This window comes from Engraulis encrasicolus, chromosome 1, assembly GCF_034702125.1.
Source record: "Engraulis encrasicolus isolate BLACKSEA-1 chromosome 1, IST_EnEncr_1.0, whole genome shotgun sequence".
Taxonomy (NCBI): domain Eukaryota; kingdom Metazoa; phylum Chordata; class Actinopteri; order Clupeiformes; family Engraulidae; genus Engraulis; species Engraulis encrasicolus.
The window spans coordinates 9,562,490-9,582,890 of NC_085857.1; the positions used below are offsets into that span (position 1 = coordinate 9,562,490).

At 44.0% G+C, this 20,401-nt stretch overlaps 1 protein-coding gene across 5 annotated transcripts in view; it reads left to right on the forward strand.

The window, feature by feature from the left end:
• The window catches only part of micall1a (MICAL-like 1a), a 40,791-nt gene that overhangs the window by 14,540 nt on the left and 5,850 nt on the right, over nt 1-20,401 (forward strand). The window contains exons 4-17 of one of the 5 annotated variants that reach the window (XM_063196648.1): nt 80-221; nt 1,273-1,373; nt 3,855-3,982; nt 6,939-7,834; nt 8,648-8,717; nt 9,109-9,545; nt 10,670-10,744; nt 12,455-12,631; nt 14,680-14,906; nt 15,530-15,664; nt 16,291-16,417; nt 16,778-16,846; nt 17,266-17,356; nt 20,237-20,310. In XM_063196648.1, coding sequence (XP_063052718.1) covers nt 80-221; nt 1,273-1,373; nt 3,855-3,982; nt 6,939-7,834; nt 8,648-8,717; nt 9,109-9,545; nt 10,670-10,744; nt 12,455-12,631; nt 14,680-14,906; nt 15,530-15,664; nt 16,291-16,417; nt 16,778-16,846; nt 17,266-17,356; nt 20,237-20,310 — 2,749 coding nt within the window. Of the gene's footprint in view, nt 1-79; nt 222-1,272; nt 1,374-3,854; nt 3,983-6,938; nt 7,835-8,647; nt 8,718-9,108; nt 9,546-10,669; nt 10,745-12,412; nt 12,632-14,679; nt 14,907-15,529; nt 15,665-16,290; nt 16,418-16,777; nt 16,847-17,265; nt 17,357-20,236; nt 20,311-20,401 lie in introns of all 5 variants that reach the window. The other 4 variants (XM_063196666.1, XM_063196657.1, XM_063196672.1 and 1 more) reach the window with 4 other exon arrangements.

Here is a 20,401-nt window from a genome sequence, read left to right on the forward strand (position 1 = left end):
TGCACAGTGTCCCTTTAAAAAAAGAATAGGACGCATCTCAACAGAATACAGTAGTGACATGGCAATAATGTCTCTCCAGGCGTTTGAGGTGGCCGAGTCGGAGTTGGGGATTCCCGCTCTGCTGGACCCGGAGGACATGGTGTCCATGAAGATCCCCGACCGCCTCAGCATCATCACATACGTATCCCAGTATTACAACTTCTTCACCAACAAGACTCATGGTAAGTAGTACAATAGAGCAATGGTTTTCAACCTATGGGCCGGGGCCCACTGGTGGGCCCTGAAGGTATACCAAGTGGGCCTTGAAATAGTATTCTAAAAATTATAATCACCTTTTGGTGTGTGTTGCTGCTGATTAATGTGAGTTTTATTTGTAATCGGGTCAGAGGTGGGCCCCGAACATTTGTGACAATTTCGAGTGGGCCCCAAGTTGGAAAAGGTTGGGAACCCCTGCAATAGAGTATAAACAGTACACTACATGTGTGAGTAAAACAGGGAGTGCAAGTTTTAAACTTTGTGCACCAGGCATACCAGACAGTGACATTAAAAGGATGTCAGTACACACTGCATGCAGTGGGTTTGTGTGCCTGTCGGTGTACCCTACAGCTTTCTATGTGCACGTTTGGAACAACAGCCTACGTAAATGTTTGTTTTGTTCTATTGCCGTCAATAGACTGATGTTTTAAGTGTCTGAAGAAAAACATGCAAACAAAAAATGATTTATTAAGTCTTTATGAGCCTTTTTACTTAGACAAAAGGAATCACTTTTTCTCATCCTTGTATCTTCTTGAAAATGTTAATGTGTTGTAATGCATTAGTTTTGAGACATCGTGATGCATGTCGATACACCAGATGTTTCAAGTTCCGCCCACAGACAGAGAGAGCCTCCAAGAATCAAGCCAACAACCTCCCAGCTCGTCTGCCTAACCGTTTGCCTATGATGGGCCCCAAATGAATTAAATAAACTTAACGTAATTCTTTGTGAATATGTACTGGAATATCAGTGGCGTAGTCTACGTAGAACGCGGGTATACAGAGTATACTCACTTTTAAATTTCGGGGATCAATCCATTTTAAATGGGTATACTGAGATCCCTGAAATTTAAAAGTGAGTATATTGATCGATTATTTTAAATTGCACAAATATATACAGTATACCCCCTTCAAATTTTTTTCAAATATACAGTATACCCACCATAAAAAAATAGACTACACCACTCTGGAATATGTAGCCTCATGAATAATCTGTGCCGTGTCTGGCTATCTCCTCAGCCAATCCCCCCTCCATGAAGAGACCCGGTGGCGCAGGGCCCTCGGACCTGGCCCCCAAGAGGCCAGCCACCCCTCTTGAGGACCGCGCGCCAGAGCCTGAGGTAAGCCCCGTCAACTCCAGTTATATGTACGTAGAGTTATAATTACAGCCTGCAGGTATTGCTGCTTTCATACCCAACTTGCAACCATACCTTTAAATGCCTCTGCTCTCTCTGCTTGCATGGCTTGTGTAAAAAGCCTTCCATGAGAAAAAACAAAAACAATATCAGCCATTATGTGATTAGCTGCTTCTAAACGGTTGGCAAGTTGGTCTTGGGCTCAATTCGAAACGAGAGGCAGTGACTCGATGACTCTCCTCCTACATAAACAGGTGAGGCAGCCGTTACGAACGGCACTAACGAGTGCGCTGCCTTGAGCATTTGATGCTACGGCGATTCTATGGCGGGAGTTAGGTTCATCACGTTAGCGCTTCGCTTGCGCATGCTATTTGAACGGTGAATGATCGTCAGACGGCGGAATCGTAAAATAGGCTATAAATAGATCTAGCAACAGCATATTTGGATACTACAATGTAGATTTATCCATTAGATTTTCAAGATCTACATACGCAAGTGTCAGAATAAAGAGTATGATAAGGTATGATAAGTTTATGAGGACCAGCTGCAAATCCAAATCAGTTGGATCAGGTCCAATGTGACTTCCATTTGATCCTTGGCTGTTCTACATTTTTTGTCGACACATTTTACAGAGTCATTACAATCGATGAAAATTTTAGCTTGATATCTTTTATTTCCAGAGACACTAAAATATACTTATAATGTGCGGAAAATTCCTGTATGTCATGCCCATCACTTTTTTTTAATACCCCTTTCTTAATGCTACCATATTCTTTCCAAAAAAATGAATGAATACTGGGGCAGTACCCGGTGCAGTTTTCTAATATCGCACTGGAATCACAGTCCTTTCTACCATTGAGGACTTGTTTCATCGAAAGTACAGTATATATACGCACCTGTAGGAGAAGGTGTCTGGGGGTGCATTCCAAAATGCAACCTTGCGTCCTCCACTTGGCTTGTGGCCTCACGTTTTGCTGATGCCCCGCCTCCGTGGAGAAAACAATTAAGTTTCCCAGCTGTCAGCCTAGAATAAACATGTTTTGGGGGACTAGTCTTCATTTACCATCCTGTTTGAAAATGAGAAAATGACTTTACAATTGAGCTTTTGCGAGATATTGAAATATAATGCTGTTGTCAGTGATGTCATCACAATGTATTACTTCCTGGTACGAGGCCACAAGCACAAGTGGAGGACGCAAGGTAGCATATTGGAACTCACCCTGGCTAACCAGCTGCAGGTGAACGCGCCCCCAAAACCAGCAATACCACCTTGTTAGTAGTCAGCTGACTCTAGGCGCTATGCAGAACTCTTTGGACAGCAGCTTTGGCTGTTCGGCTGAAATTGATATTGAATTGAATCGCCACGAAGGCTGTGATTTAATTTACACCTCTACTAAGCAGCCAATCACGCCAATCCGAGGCTGCAGAAGGATCTACAGCTGCGCGAGCAGACAAGAATGTTTGTATACAAGAAACCTACGTATGGAGACTTGTGTATGGATAGAGAGCTGCAGATGGACAACCTGTTCATGGATGAGTGTATTAGGAATTGCTCGTTTTTGTGAAGAGGCAAAGCTGTCTGGCGCGAACAGTCTGGTGGTGACAACCACTGTCACTGTCACACAAGATTGTGCTTAAGCTTCTTGAACCTCATTCTCTCTATATATGTCTTTCTTCTGTCTTCTCTTTTACATGCTTACCCACCTGCTCCCCCCGTCTCTTCTACTGTACGCCCCCTTGGCTTTCTCTGCTACTTCAGGTGGCCGCTCGCTCCTCCTCTCCTCCTCCTCCCTCCTCCTCTGCTGCTGCCTCCTCTTCCTCCTCCTCTTCTAACTCCTCGTCCTCCTCTTCTTCCTCGTCTTTTGTCTCCACACCTTTGTGACCCTGAGCCTAGTAGACACTAGGAATATGGAATTTGACTGTAGTATGGTGTAACCAAAATCAACGTCTTCTTCTGTTTTAATTACAATGGTCATTGCTTTTTTTTTCTCTCTTTTTTGATAGTCATTTGTTTAATCATGTATTTAGCTGATGGATAATTGTGCAATTTTAGCTCACTCATGCTAAGCTAATATCTTCTGAATTTCTTGTCAGTTTCGATTTTTTTTTTTTTTAAATCTCCCTCACCAAGCGAATGATCATGTACTGAATCAGCTCTTAAAATCTACTAGGCCTCTGAAATGTCCTGTATTCTCTATCGTAGTTGTAGATCATGATGATTAAAATGAGAGAGTAAAAAAAAACCCAACAGAAGCAATAATATTACGGATTATTATTATTATTATTATTATCTGTTCCCTGTTTTGATCCTGACTCTCCCATTTGATCTCCTTCCCCCTCCCCCCTCCCCCCAACTGTCCTGTTATACAAATACCACACCCTCCTCTTCCACCTTCTCCACCTCCCTCCTCGCCCGTCCATCATCTTGTCTGTGGATGTGCATGTGATGCGGGTGCGGGTGTGCAGACGGGTGCGGCAGGTACCGCCCCCAAACGCAGCTCTCTGAGCAGCACCTGTGCGGCCTGTGGGAAGCATGTACATTTGGTGCAAAGGTTCCTGGTGGACGGCAAACTCTATCACCGTAACTGCTTCAGGTAAGTGGTGAAGAAAAATATTAAAGAATATTATATAGGCGTGTTTTTTTTGGGCTGTTTTACCTTCTTATTACGATGAAGTGGTGAAGAGGAAAGGATGGAGAGAGAGAGAAAGAGAGAGAGATTGGGGTGGCGGGGGATAGGTCGGGAAATGACCCCGGTCAGCCATAGCTCAATGGTTAGAGTGCTTTAGATCAGAGGGTTGCAGGTTCACATCACACCCTTACCAGCACCTTCATCCATAGCTGAAGTGCCCTTGAGCAAGGCACCTAACCAGACATTGCTCCAGGGACTGTAACCAATACCCTGCATCTAAATGTAGTACTGTAAGTCGCTTTGGATAAAAACATCAGTTAAGTGTAAAGTGTAAATGTCAGACTCGAACCTGGGTCCCCATGGGCTTGCTGCAAGCTCATTCATGGATGGCCTTAGTGCTTTATGCCAGTGTTTCCCAACCTTTTTTGTCTCGCGTACCCCCTAAGCCTCTTAGTTGTGCCATGAGTACCCCCCTAATTCATGTTCTATATCGCTTTCTCTGTCCTGATGTGACTGCTCCATACATTTGTTATAATAATAAACAAAATCCAAATACCCCCTGCAGTGTGCTCGAGTACCCCTAATGGTACACGTACCCCTGGTTGGGAAACACTGCTCTATGCCATAGCAAACTTAGCTGAGAAACTCCATACTTACACATTTTGTTGATGTCTACTAAGGCTGTAATGATATTGTATAGAACCCAGAAATCGTGATCCGCTGAGTCACGATTCTGTATCACGTGCAAGAAGGCAGTATTGTGATGCAACCTTTGACAGTGTTGTTCCCCTCCAGTCCAGAAAACGTTTGCATGATACGATGTGATAGTGCTTCCAAGCTTCAAATAGTCATTATTATTATTAAAAAGTCTTTGTTGTAAGAGCGCTGCCTGGACTCAAAAAAGGTGCTCTTTGAGGTGCTCTTTAGATGGGCAAATGTAGACGTTGAAAAAGAAGAAAAAATCCAAGGCACTCTCTTTAAAAGTAAAAAGCCTTTATTTCATGGCTTGGTTTGCAATTAACCTTTAAAAAACTCCGACATGTTTCGGCCACTTGGCCTTCTTCAGGGAGTCAAACACACTGACTCCCTGAAGAAGGCCAAGTGGCTGAAACATGTCGGAGTTTTTTTAAAGGTTTAATGCAAACCAAGCCATGAAATAAAGGCTTTTTACTTTTAAAGAGAGTGCCTTGGATTTTTTCTTCTTTGTCGGAGTCATTATTATTATTTTTAAATTCTAAGTTTTAAATACTCTGTATTTATAATTTTATTCAATAATGTTGGTAAATGTGAAAAAGCAAATTAATTCATTTAAGAAAAAGATACATTTCAAAAATTGTGGGGTGTATTGAACCGTAGGTAAAGGATTGTGATACGAATCGTATCGTGAGTTGAGTGTATCATTACTTCCCTAATGTCTACTTTACGTTATTGGGGGAGTGTGAAAGAAAATAATAATGTTCCACAAGAAAAGTGTTTTATTTGGTTACGCTTAACTTGACGCCGGCGTCATCCGTATGACATAACAGTGTCATAATAGTGTCATGAACAAGTCATAAACATAATGCCAATGTCATAAACGTTTTATGGCCATGAAAAGTTGACATTGTTAGGCCTGTCTTTGTCTTTAAAGCGATGGTTCGGAGTAGAATCACCCTAATGCCATTTGAACCGTGACACCCATCCACCATTACACCCGAAGTGTTTTCTGCCGCAGGCTTACATCAACAGAGTTGCCGTGTTATTCAATGTTTATTCCGGATAGCTTGACTCAAGCGCATATGGATCCTGGGCACCGTCTCCAAACTTTCCCCACAAAAATAACATGTCATGACACCAAACTTCTACAGTATAACAAATGTGGTTTGTACTCACAAAAAGATGAATTTGAAACTTTGTACATAGTCCAGGAGTTTATTAGTAACAACACACGAGACGATTAGCTTTTCTGCTGCTAAACATCCGTCGACGTCACTTCCTCCAGCTGGGACTGTAAGGTTTGTGTTTTAGTCCACAGCCAGGATATATGCACGAGTGTGGCATCGTCTTCTATTTATTAAACGTGGTAAAATTTAAATTAAGTGGTTAATTTCTAGTTGTAGCGCAAGCTGTCTTTTTGAGTTTTCCGCCTTCCGGACTCACGTGTATTTGTTTCCATCAACAAAGTCCCAGCTGGAGGAAGTGACGTCGACGGATGTTTAGCAGCAGAAAAGCTAATCGTCTCGTGTGTTGTTACTAATAAACTCCTGGACTATGTACAAAGTTTCAAATTCATCTTTTTGTGAGTACAAACCACATTTGTTATACTGTAGAAGTTTGGTGTCATGACATGTTATTTTTGTGGGGAAAGTTTGGAGACGGTGCCCAGGATCCATATGCGCTTGAGTCAAGCTATCCGGAATAAACATTGAATAACACGGCAACTCTGTTGATGTAAGCCTGCGGCAGAAAACACTTCGGGTGTAAAGGTGGATGGGTGTCACGGTTCAAATGGCATTAGGGTGATTCTACTCCGAACCATCGCTTTAAGTGAAATTCAGTTATGACAAAGTCATACAATGTTTATGACATTGACATAATGTTTATGACACATTCATGACTGTATTATGACAATGTTATGACACCATTATGTCATACGTATGACGCCGGCGTCAAGTAAAGTGTTACCTTTTATTTTCCAAAGTTTGACCTGCTGACATTCTCATAGCCATATTGGTCGTATGAATCATTTTTTTAATGTCTGTCTCTGTATTATTTATTTTTGCGTATAGCCTAAATACTCTTAGATTCCATGTTTTGTATGCGTCATGTGTCTTGTACCCTATATGTATACCCATCTTTCCTTTAAACTGCAAAACCAGTTTACCTACGGGTACTAATACAGTAAACTTAACTGAACTGAACTGAACTGATCATTTTTCAGATGCAGAGAGTGTTGCAGCACGCTGCTCCCGGGGTCTTACAAGCCAGGAAGTGACGCCGGTTCTCTGGTCTGCACTCACCACTTCTCCAGAACCTCCTCCTCCATGGCCAATCAGAACGGCAGGCCCGATCTCAGTAAACCGCACCACGACGTGGTGACGTCCGCCAGGAGCGCTCCGAAAAGACCCGAAAACCCACCCAGCAAGAGAAGCCTGGAGAGACCCCCAGCTGCTCCCACGGAGAACACCACCACCACCACCACCAGCACTCCCACGGAGACCACCACCAGCACTCCCACGGAGACCACCACCAGCACTCCCACGGAGACCACCACCACCACCACCACCACCATGGAAAACACCACCACCAGCACCACCAGCAGCAGCACCACTAGCGGCAGCAGCAGCGCTCTTGCCGAAGCTGTATCAAGCACCGGCAACATATCAGACTCTGTGGAGACGGAGAGGGAAAAAAGCATGGCGGCAGATGAAGGAGAGGAGTCTAATCATGGAGGAATGAAGGAGGAGGAGGAGAAGAAGGAGATGGAGGAGGAGGAGGAGGAGGAGGAGGAAGAGCAGCCAAAGGAAACGCCATCTACTCCTCCCAACCCCTTCGATGAGGATGATGATGATGAAGAGGAGGAGGAGGAAGAAGAGACTCAGAGGCCACCTGATGTAGAAGTATGTATGCCGACTCCAGTGCCAAGCACGGTGAAGGTAAACGGTGACCACCGCGTTCCCCCGACTCCTGTGGAGCGTGGCAGGACGCCGGAGATGAGGCCCGCTCCCGCGCCCCGCCCCACCCCGCGGAGGTCCCTCGACGCCGCCACACCTCCTCCACGCCCGGCGCCCAGGAACATCCCCGCGCGCCTCACGCCAAGCCCATCACCTGTTAACGGTTAGCAAGGCCTCACTTAATTTTTTCATATATGTTTTTAGGGGCTTTTATGCCTTTATTTAACATTTTTATAAGCATTTTTTGGGGCATTTATGCCTTTATTTTGATAGGACGGTATGAGAGGTGACAGGAAGTGAGTGGGAGAGAGAGATGGGGGAGGATAGGGAAATTACCTCTAGCTGGACTTGAACCCGGATCCATGGAGTGCGTTCTAATATGCGACCTTGCCTCCTCCACTTGTGCTTGTCTCCTCGTACCAGGAAGTAATATGTCATGATTACAGCACTGACAACAGCATTATATTTCAATATCTTGCAAAGGCTCAATTGTAGAGTCTTCTTCTCATTTTCAATTGGGATGGTGAATGAAAAACAGTCCCTCAAAAGTTGTTGTGGCTAGGCTGACAGCTGGGAAACTTTATCGTTTTCTCCACGGAGGAGGGGCCAGGAGGCGGGACGAGGAAACAAGCACAAGTGGAGGAGGCAAGGTCGCATATTGTAACGGACTCCTGGTGTACCTTTTAAGCCATGGCCGGGGCCAGCAATGCCTTACTGACAGACTGACTGAGCTCTAATCTTGACTCACGTGAGGTGCAGAATATTTTAAAGAAATTTCAAAGCTTTTGCTTAGTGGTCATGTATGGTTTTTGCTTAAAATTTTCTGAACTTTGATTTGAGGGTATTTTTTATTTTTTTTATATATTTGATTGTACTATTCCTCTTACAGTGTAGTAGATGTAATATTTCGTCTTTGCACGTTTTTTGGGGTATTAATCTGTACATGTAATTGCGTTGTGTGCTGTGTCTTAACCAGGCAAGTCGGATGATCGAAGGCCATCGGGTCCCGTGCCCCGTGAGCGCTCAAACTCCCCTGGAATTGGAAGGTAAGAAAAGGGCAAATCGCCAGCATGCTATGTGCCCCTCACTCCATTCACATGTCATACTATACGTCCAGATGCAGGGTTGCCAGATGAGGCTGAGGATTTCCAGCCCAAAAAAAATGCTCAAAACCCGCCTAGAAGCTCAAAATCCCGCCTATTCTAGTGATTCCTATGGCAAAAATTGGGCGGGTTTTTCTGCAAAATGCCATTTTTTCCCGCACACGGCCATCCTAAGCAGCCCAATTGGGCGGGAAACAGCCCAATCTGGCAACACTGTCCAGATGCACTGTATGTTTGTTTGTTTGTTTGGTCCCCGTGACTTCCTTCATGCATGTGTGTCATGTCTGCTGCCCGTCTGTCTCTGTGTCTGCCCCCCACTCCATCCTTCCTTCAGCCGCAGCCAATCCGGTGGTACCCCCAAACCCAAAGACCCGCCTTGGCTCGCACTCGTCCACTCAGAATCCAGGAAGAAACCAGCCCCTCCCCCTCCACCACCATCACACCCCAGTCTTGGCGTGCGTCAACAACAACAACACCCTGGCTCTGTCCCCTCCCCCAAGGGCGAAGAGGGCGCCGCACCGCCACAACCGTCCTCCAACCCCTTCGATGACGATGAGGACGACGAGGAGGAGGAGGAGGACGAGGGGGCGGCAGATGAGCCAGCTTCAGCGGTCGCCAACCACCCCTGGTACAGCATCACCCAGGCGGCCACCAAGGGCTTCTCCAGCGCGGGGGACACTCCGGGCAGAGCGACGACGACCTCCACCCCCTCGGCCAGTCCTGGCAGCGGCAGGAAGAAACGCCTGGCGCCCCGACCACCGAAGCCCTCAGGTTAGTCACATTCACTAGATAGCAGTGGGGGTGTAAATAATAATCGAATGTATCGATTAGGGCTGAGACTCGATTAAAATTTTTAATTGAATAAATCTATAGGCTTTGAAATTGATTCATCAAATGAATCGCATTTTAATCGCATTTAAATATCTGACTTGAGGACAGTGAAAAATGTTTTGAATAATTACAATAAATAAGCTTAATCTAAAATTGTTATTCATTTTTAAAAGAAGAGAGAACTCCTCTCAATTTCAGCAGGCTGTTCACCATCAGGTGTAATACTGCCCTCCACTGGTCTAATCCAGAACTATGTAGCTATATTATAGTGCAATTAATATTTAAAATTAAATTAAATGAATTAATCGAACCGTGTGATTAATTAATCGAAATGAATGCATTCATGTCCCAGCCCTAGTATCGATATATTGCGATGTAATCTGAGGATTGAATCGAATCGCATCGTCTCGTGGGGCATTCTTAAAGGGACAGTTTGGTCAATTTCAACATGCAGTTGTAATGCTCACACTACCCTGGACTTGTCAGTGCCTGAGATTTTTTTTTCTTCTTCTTCAGCCGTTACCGAGATCCTGGTCATTGTAATGGGGGCAGCTCTTTGTTTACATTTCAAAAAAACATTTTTATTTATTCCCAAAAACATCCAAAAGGTTATAAAACATCAGCAGACAACTAGCAAACAGCAGTACCTTTTGGGAAATTATTTGGAGTTGGCCTATGTTTCATTTTTTAAAAATGTAAACAAACGCTGCCCCCATTAGAATTGCTCATATCTCGGAAAGGGCTGAGCCGAAAAATGTGGCATCACCAGGTACTGACAAGTCAAGGGTAGCGTGAGCAATACAACTGCATGTTGAAATTGACCAAACTGTCCCTTTAAGTATCGAAAATAATCGAATCGCTGGCCCCTGCCCAATGCCCTAGCTCCATAACATAATAGAAGTGGAAAAGTCATTAGAAAAAAGTTGAATTGAATTGTATTGTATCGTATCGTGGGGCATTCTTAAGTATCGAAAATAATTGAATCGCATCGCATTGAATAATAAGATAAGAATAAGATCAATATGGAATCGTATTGTCATGGAGGCTGTGATTTACACCCCTAGATAACAGCAGCAGCAGCAGCAGCACTGAGACAAATCGGCACTCCCTACTAGGTTATCAGATGCTCTTCCCAGAAGGTGTTGCCTTTTTTATTTGCCTGCGTGTTTATTTGTTTGTTTTCTAAGATTAGGGCCCGAACACCTGAGGTGCGTGTATCCCTTTAGGCAGATTATCCAAATAACACCACACACATACTAGCCCTTTAGGAAGAGTATGAAGTTCAATATGTCTCTGGGCCTCATTTACTACGACTTGCATGAATTAATTTCCTACTGAATCTTTGCGTATATGGAATGATAGATACATTATGCACGCCAATAAATTCATATGTTATTACACATGTACATCTATGCATAAACTGGTTTTCACACACATTCTCATCATGGTATATTCCATTTCATTTCAAATTCAGTGTACATGCACCTTTTAGCATTAAGTCAGTCTTGGTTAGGGCTGCACGATTATGGAAAAAATCATAATCGCGATTATTTGGGTCAAAATCATAATCACGATTATTAATCACGATTATTGATTTTTGCTGATTTTTAAAAAAAATATATATATAACAAAATGAAATGTAACCAAGAATGAATTATATACGGGATGAGCAAAATGAAATGAATTGTAATAATTATGTAAAAGGCAATAGCATGAAACTTGGGTGAACAGATTTCTGGCCAGAAACACCAGCCTGTCAGTATTTTCTGGCTTCAAGGAGGCTCTCGAAGGACGGCCACCATTAATCTCGATTGAAATCACGATTTCGATATCAAGATTGTATCGCGATTTTCGATTATTTTTGATTAATTGTGCAGCCCTAGTCTTGGTGCATGTTTGGTTGTGACGTGTAATCTACTTGTATGACGTGTCATTGTTCACCCCCTCACTTGTCCTTCCCCCGTCCACTGAATGGCTATGTTGGAAACCAATTTTTGCAATCCCGCCCCCGAAGACCAAACCCACACGTCACTTGCTGGGCAATGAGTGCGTATACATGCAGTTCAGTATCCCGAATACGATCGGGATATTAAGTATCCCGAATTTGCGTTTGTGCATATAAACACTTCAGTATCTGATACTGAGAAATCGGGATATGCTAGGCGGAGTGTTCCAACAGAAGCCGGGATACTGACGCATGTACACACCTTATCCCGAACGCTGTTGCCGGTATCCAGGCTACACGCATTTGCAGAGAATTCTACAACGGCCAAGAATGTGGACTGGGATATAACGTTCTGTGCGCATATAAACACCTTATCCCAATGATCATAACCGGGATATGCCTCATATTCTGTATACTGAACTGCATATAAACGCAGTCATTGAGAATTGAGCAGAGAGATTGCTTGTGGCGAGGCCAGGCTAAGTGACCGTTATTCCTTTTGTGTGTGGGAGGGAGTGCTCCTCTTCCTGCGCCGCTATCATTATTATCGGTTTGAAGGACTTGTCATAGTCAGCTGAAGTAAACGAAAACTAAACAGCAAAAAAAGATAAACAAAACAAAGACAAAAAAAGAACGTTGTCAATACTGTGCACAATTCAGCTAACTGTTTGTCCTTCTCCTCTGCTTATCTCTCTATTCTTGCTGGTCTTTTTTTCCAACCTCCCCTCTTATCTTGTATTCTTATTACCTCCTTTTGTTTCGGGGTTAAAATGCTTCCTGCCCTTTTCAACCTGCTTCCCTTTAACCCTTTAACAACCCTCAAATCCAATCCAACCTCCTCCTCCTCCTCCTGCTCCTTCAGCCCCCTCCTCCTCTCAGCCTTCCTCTGCCTCTCCCTCTCCAGCCCTCAGTACAGAGAGCCTTTGCTCCTCCTCGTCGGACCGTGACACCTCCTCCTCGCAAGTCCAAACAACCCCCTTCATCACCACTCCACAGCGTGGGCAGGGCCAGGAGCCTCATCCCTTCACCAAGAGCGTCTCAGAGCCATCCATCAGCGGACCCTCGCCTCCACTCCCACAAGGTTATCAGAGTTTTGGAATTTGCATTGGAAGTTCAGGCAGATTATCCATATAACACCACAAACATGTCTGTTGTGCGAAATGCAAAACAAGCTGTTTATAAGCAGAGAGAGTTTCAATATCCTGAGGTCTCATTTACGAAGACTTGCATGGATTTCCTACTGAATCTTTGTGCATGTGATAGATACAAATGCACTCTCCCACGGTTATCATAGTTTTGGAATTTTCATTGGAGTTAAGTTTTTAGTGTTTAGTATTTTATAGTTTTCAAGATTACAAGAGTTTATTGTCATTGTCAAAGAGGCAACGAAATTGTGTTTGGAGCACAGCACTCTGTAGTAGCAGATTCCCACGTAAGTTTATAGTTGTTTGTATTTTATAGTTTTTAGTTTTTTATACTTAGGTTATTTTTCAAGTGGGAGTTTCTTCTTTTTGGTGACTCTTGAGCATCTATTTTGGAGTAGTAAGACCAGACCCTCTTGAAATAAATGGGAAAAACTTGTGGACTTGCGGTTAGCTAACGGTGGCAAAAAATCATATGGTTGAAACCCGCTGTGAAAAGCTTATTTCACAGGTGTGTTTAGTTGGTTCTTGTGAGTCCAAATAAATCCTCTAAAGCGGTACAGGCACAAGAAGAGCAGCAGAGCATGAAGCTGCAAGACGATTGAAATGCTGTTCAGTCGGGCATAGTGATTGGCTGTGGGCAGCGGAACAGGCGCGATATTTCGCAGACACTCAGGCATACTGCTGTTATGCACTGTCCCTTTTTTGGGCCATTTCTTCAGTGCTCCGTCTCCTCCAATGATGAAATGCGGTATAGGTGTTACCATCACAGAAGACCTTACCTCGGACAGTCACATCGACTGCATAGTCAAACAAAAGCGCAGCAACGTCTTTGCCTCTTCAGACGGTTGAGAAAGGTTGGCATGCGACCCAAGATCCTGAAGTTCTCTGACAGAGGCACCACTGATGGTCGACCAGAACGGAGCTGGTGCTGGTGCCCTCTCCAGATATGTTCAGTTATCTGTGAACCGCCCGTCTTCAGACCGGGCTCTGAACTTTTTCTGCACGTGACTGTGTTACCAGGATGAACCTGCTGACAGCCATGTTGTCGTCACGGTTCTCGGACAAAAAACAAGTATTTTGTGGTTTGCATTGCGAACCAATTCTGCAGTTCGCAAACGCTAAGAATCGTGGCGTGAATACATCGCGATTAGGTGCGGGAACGGGCACGGTTCTCAGTCGGCCTGAAGGCGCCAGGAGGGCACTTCAGAGAGTGGTGCATACAGCACCGAGTATTTGGGGTTGTGAACTACCCTCCATATTGGCAAGAGATGCATTAAGCCTGGCTCAAACTACACGACTATCGGCCCGATTCTCGGCTGAAAACCCCCCTTACGACAATCACTGGAACGTTACCCCCCAGGACCATCGCAAGCGATTGTCGGGGAAGATTTCCTCGTTGTGTGCGACATTCTAAGATAGAACTTTAGCAGCTCAAAGAGTCGCCGATCGCAAATCGTAGAAATCAAACACTGTTTGATATTTGCGACTGGAAATAGAACGTCGGGCATTGTCTCGGTAGCTGCGAGCAGCGATAAGATTGACAGTTGCGATTCTCTTCTAGTGTGCTGTGCACCCCGACACCAAAATCAGACACACAGTCGCTAGTCGTGTAGTTTGAGCCTGACTTTAGGAAGGCCAAAAAATCTTGAAGGATCCTAGGAACCACCCCAACCATTAACTATATGAGCTATTTTTAGATTGAAAGCTCACACCACCAGACTCCAAAGCAGTTTCCTCCACCAGGCAATTAGATCTCTTTCTCTTTTTTTCATCCGCACACCTTTCATTTATTTATCTTTTTGTGTATCTTTTTACATCTAATGAGATGTAATAAAGGAAATCTTGAATCTCAAATCTCAAATCTTAACATCTCCTCACTTCCATTTCACCTCTCCTCAACTCCCCCTTTCCCCCCACCACCTTCTCTCCCACCTCCCCCTTTCCCCCACTCCCTCCTCTTCCTCCTCCTCCTCTTCCTCCTCAGGAGCGTCGTGTCACCTCTCTCCAAGTCCTCTGCCACCACCATCTGCGGTCAGCGCGTCCTCCATTGACTCCAGTCCCACCAACACCTCCTCGGCTCCCGCTACGCCGCAGAGCGTTCGCAGCAGCAGTGGAGGTGCCAGAGCTGCGGGCCCCAGGCCGCCTCCCCCTCGCCCACCTGTCGCCACGGGCTCCCAGTCTGCCGGAACCTCACCAGGCACTACGCCCAAGGTACAAGGAGACAGGTCGTCATATGCATAGTTAGAAATACTATAGAAGTTTAGCATCCAGGCACCACGCCCAAGGTACAAAGACACAAGTCGTCATATGCATAGAAATACTAAAGAAGTTTAGCATTCAGGCACCACGCCCAAGGTACAAAGACACAAGTCGTCATATGAATAGAAATACTAAAGAAGTGTAGCATTCAGGCACCACGCCCAAGGTACAAAGACACAAGTCGTCATATGCATAGTTAGAAATATTATTGAAGTGTAGCATTCAGAGAAATTACAGTTGTCTGCCTTACTGTGCGATCTTCAAAGGTGCGAGTGGGAGTGGGGGGTAAAAGTGCTAATAGTGTCACCTAGGGCTCAACATTGGCAACTGCCAACCAGCCAAAAATGGGTAAAACTTGTGGCTAGTAATAAGAAAAGGTTGGCAGATAGCACGTTAAGTGGCATTGCCTTACATGTGTTGATGGTTTTGCAAATTGTTCTCTTAATTTGGTCACCTGTATGTAATGACCATATCACCTTTCAAACAACGACCAATCACATTTACAAGGGTTATCTGTACATTTACAGATTTTATGCAATTTTCTATATTCTGCCCTTGCCTTTCCTTTTGTCCAGCGCACCTGTAAAGAAAACCCCTTCAACAGAAAGGCCTCCCCGTCGCACCCCTCCCCCGCCACCAGGCCACCCAAGGGACCTCGGCCCGCCAGGCCCCCCGCCCCGGGACATGGCTTTCCCCTCATCAAGCGCAAGGTCAGTACCTACCTGGGCTCTCTAAAGGCCAGTTTATTCAGAGTCACGCTGGTTTAAGCAGGACTGTATTAAGCCAATGTGGTGCCCCCGGTCACTATAGTACCATACTGATGCCCTTTTTATGAACAATATTTGTTAAGATTGTGTCTTGTGGTGCCCCCTCCATAGGCAAAAATGGTTGGTGCCCCTGGGCACTGTGCCGCGGACCCTTATGGATAATCCGGCCTTGGGTTTAAGATACTGAAAAAACAATGAATGGGATTCCATTAGTGTCCGAATTATCCACTGGACTTTGGGTTGAAATTTTTGCGGATCAATTGATGACAACTGTTACAATCATTTTGCAAAAAATGTCTGCACATTTTTTAGATGTCTGTGCACTTTTGGGATGTCTGTTGTCTGAAAACACCTCACATGCAGGTACAAACACAGAAGAAACCTTTTAAAGAGCCAAAATGGCATGTGATGAGCGGACTTTGCTGCTGCGATTGTGGTGTGCGTGGGTTTTTTTTGCGGATCAATTAATCACAACTGTTAATGATTTTGTAAAAAAAAATGTAGGCACCATAAGAAAGCTTTTGAAGAGCCAAAATGGTATACGATGTGGTGTGTGTGTGTGTGTCCAGGTGCAATCGGACCAGTACATCCCGGTAGAGGACATCCACGGGGAGATGGGGGATCTGGAGCGGCAGCTGGATGAACTGGAGCAGAGGGGTGTGGAGCTGGAGAAGAAACTCAGAGGCTGTGGCAACGGTGAGAACAGTGCTGCACCTGATCTAGTAAACTGAACTATAGGACTGCATACGGAAATGAGCTTTTAAGCGATAATCTGGTGCAGGTCATCTAGTCTTAACTATGTAATTAAGCTGGAGAAGAAGCTCAGAGGCTGTGGCAACGGTGAGCTACACTATGTTAGGTATTTTTTTTAATAAGGTCCCACCTTTATAGGTTTTGAACTGTTTAAAATGTATTGTGATGTGACCAAACTTATTAAATGTATTTATTCAATTATTTATGTCATTGTTGATTTTTCATGTGAAGTGAATTTTTATTACCTTTGGCTGCCTGTGAACGAACTACATGCACCGCCTGCTGTTCTGTCTCTCTGTCCAGCCCGGGTCGTCTCCCGACCCTACCCCGTCTCCCTCTCCCTCCCGCTCACTTCCTGTCACCACCTTCACGGTATCTATAATAATAAAGGCAAAAATCCCCCTAAAATTATTTTAAAGGGGTATGCCACTTTTTTGGGGATTTAATACAAAAAAATCGTTGGCCGGGGTTTATAAAGGTGGTAAAGTGTCTTGTTTTTCATGTTAAGCGTTGTCTTGCTTTAAGTCAAGTTAAAAGAGGGAGTATGTAGCTAAGCCAGTGAAAGTCAATGGATCACTGTAGCATGCTACACGGATGCATTGACTTTCACTAGCTTAGCGACATGCTCCCTCTTTTAACTTGACTTAAAGCAAGACAACGGCTTACATGAAAAATAAGACCCTTTACCACCTTTGTAAACCCTGGCCAACGATTTTAACTGTATTATGCCCCAAAAAAGTGGCATACCCCTTTAAAAGTCTTGTGTCTGATGTCCCCTGTGTCTGTTTCAGATGAGGAGGAGGAGACACTGCTGGTGGACTGGTTCACTCTAATACACGAGAAGCACCAGCTGGTCCGCAGGGAGGCAGAGTTGGTCTACACGTCAGTACATGTTTTATATTTTAATATCAATAAAGTATGTAGCGCACCATGTATAATGTAAAAAAAATAAGTTGGAGAGGTTTTAATGTTGTGCCATGGTGGTAACCATGCCGAGTTGGTGTACACGTCAGTACATGTTTTATATTTTAATATCAACTAGACTGCCTGTGCAGTCGCCTTCGACTGCTTAAGGTATATCCCCGAAACGCAACGCTTCCAGTCCCCCATCATTTCTACCACTCCCGTCCACCTTTTCATAAACGTATATGATAAATACAAAATATTAAAGAAATGTATTTGATATCTATACATAGATCAATGACGTGCATAGGCTTAAAACCAAATGACTATTGTGAAAATGAAGCAAAAAATGGGGCAAATGGTAACACTGTTTTAATGGTTCACTATTACAGTGAATATACCACATTAGGTACAGTGTAATAACCATTGTAACAATATTTAATACCATGTAATACCAGTGTAACACCATGTACCAATTTTGTACTACATCATGTATTTTTGTGTAAGTGGTATGACATGGTATTGCATATTGTTACGCTGGTATTACACTAGTATTACATGGTATTCAATATTGTACACTGGTTATTACACTGTACCTGGTATTGTATATTGTTACACTGGTATTACACTAGTATTACATGGTATTAAATATTGTTACACTGTACCTAATATGGTAGATTCACTGAAATGGTGAACTGTTAAAATAAGGTAGTACCGGGCAAATCAATCCACCCAGTCAGAAGTTATGGGCCAAATAAAAATTCCGCCACTTTGAAACTGTTCACCTCCAAACTCAAATCAGTTCATGAACCTACCCTAGAGCATTAACACACCAAATCTGGGACAAATCCATCCGACTGGTCAGAAGTTATGAGCCAAACAAAAATTCGGCCATCTTGAATTCAGCCATCTTGAAAGTGTTGGCCTCCAAACTCGAATAACTTCATGAACCTATCCTAGAGCATTAACACACCAAATTTGGGAGAAATCCATCCACCCAGTCAGAAGTTATGGGCCAAACAAAAATTCGGCCATCTTGAATTCAGCCATCTTGAAAGTGTTGACCTCCAAACTTGAATCAGTTCATGAACCTGCCCTAGAGCATTCACCCAAAAAATCTGGGACAAATCCAAACATCCGTTCAAAAGTTATCGCGTTAACACGAAATACCTTACGCGGACGCGGCGGCGGACGCGGCGGCGGCGCACGCAAAACCATTACATCCCCGACGCTCCACGTTTTAGGGATATAATAAAGTATGTAGAGCACCATGTATAATGTAAAAAAAAAATCAATAAGTTGCAGAGGTTTTAATGTTGTGCCATGACTGTAACAACGCCTTCTTTGCATCTGCACTTGTTATATCCCCGAAACGCGGAGCGTCGGGGATGTAATGGTTTTGCGTGCGCCGCCGCCGCGTCCGCCGCGTCCGCCGCCGCCGCGTCCGCCGCCGCGTAAGGTCTTTCGTGTTAACGCGATAACTTTTGAACGGATTTTTGGATTTGTCCCAGATTTTTTGGGTGAATGCTCTAGGGCAGGTTCATGAACTGATTCGAGTTTGGAGGTCAACACTTTCAAGATGGCTGAATTCAAGATGGCCGAATTTTTGTTTGGTCCATAACGTCTGACCGGGTGGATGGATTTGTCCCAGATTTGGTGTGTGAATGCTCTAGGGTAGGTTCATGAACTGCTTCGAGTTGGGAGGTCGACACTTTCAAGATGGCTGAATTCAAGATGGCCGAATTTTTGTTTGGTCCATACCTTCTGACAGGGTGGATGGATTTGTCCCAGATTTGGTGTGTGAATGCTCTAGGGTAGGTTCATGAACTGCTTCGAGTTGGGAGGTCAACACTTTCAAGATGGCTGAATTCAAGATGGCCGAATTTTTGTTTGGTCCATAACTTCTGACTGGGTGGATGGATTTGTCCCAGATTTGGTGTGTGAATGCTCTAGGGTAGGTTCATGAACTGATTCGAATTTGGAGGTCAACACTTTCAAGATGGCTGAATTCAAGATGGCCAAATTATTGTTTGGTCCATAGCTACTGACCGGGTGGATGGATTTGTCACAGATTTTGTGTGTGAATGCTCTAGGGTAGGTTCATGAACTGATTCGGGTTTGGAAGACAACACTTTCAAAATGGCGGAATTTTCATTTGGCCCATAACTTCTGACTGGGTGGATTGATTTGCTCGATAACACCTTATTTTAATGGTTCACCATTTCAGTGAATCTACCATATTAGGTACAGTGTAATAGCCAATGTAACAATATCTAATACCATGTAATACTAGTGTAATACCAGTGTAACAATATGCAATATCAGGTACAGTGTAATAACAAGTGTAACAGTATGCAATACCATGTAATATAGTGTAATACCAGTGTAACAATATGCAATACCATGTAATACCACTTACGCACAAACACATGATGTAAGTAAAACAAATGGCGGTGTTACACTGGTATTACATTGTATTAAATATTGTTACACTGGTTATTACACTGTACCTATGTAGTATTACCATTTGCCCCATTTTTTGCTTCATTTTCACAATAGTCGTTTGGTTTTAAGCCTATGCACGTCATGTCACGTCTGTATGTATCATATACGTTTACGAAATGGTGGACGGGAGTGGTAGGAATGATGGGGGACTGGAAGCGTCGCGTTTCGGGGATATACCTTAAGCAGTCGAAGGCGACTGCACAGGCAGTCTAGTTTTTCTGTATATTTCCTTCTTTGTATTTGCTAGTGATGTTGGCTATGATTATGTCCTCTTTTGAAAGTCGCTTTGGTTATAAAGCGTCTGCCAAATGCAATGTAATGTAATGTAATGAACATGTCTGGTTTGGTTTTCAGGGCCAAACAACAGAATCTGGAGGAGCGACAGGCAGATGTGGAGTATGAACTTCGATGCCTCCTCAACAAGCCAGGTTGGACACTTGTTTTTTCTCTCTCCCCAATATTGGCTCACACATAGATCCCCAGTTGCTTAAAATCCATTTTCTTTTGCTTAAAGGACCA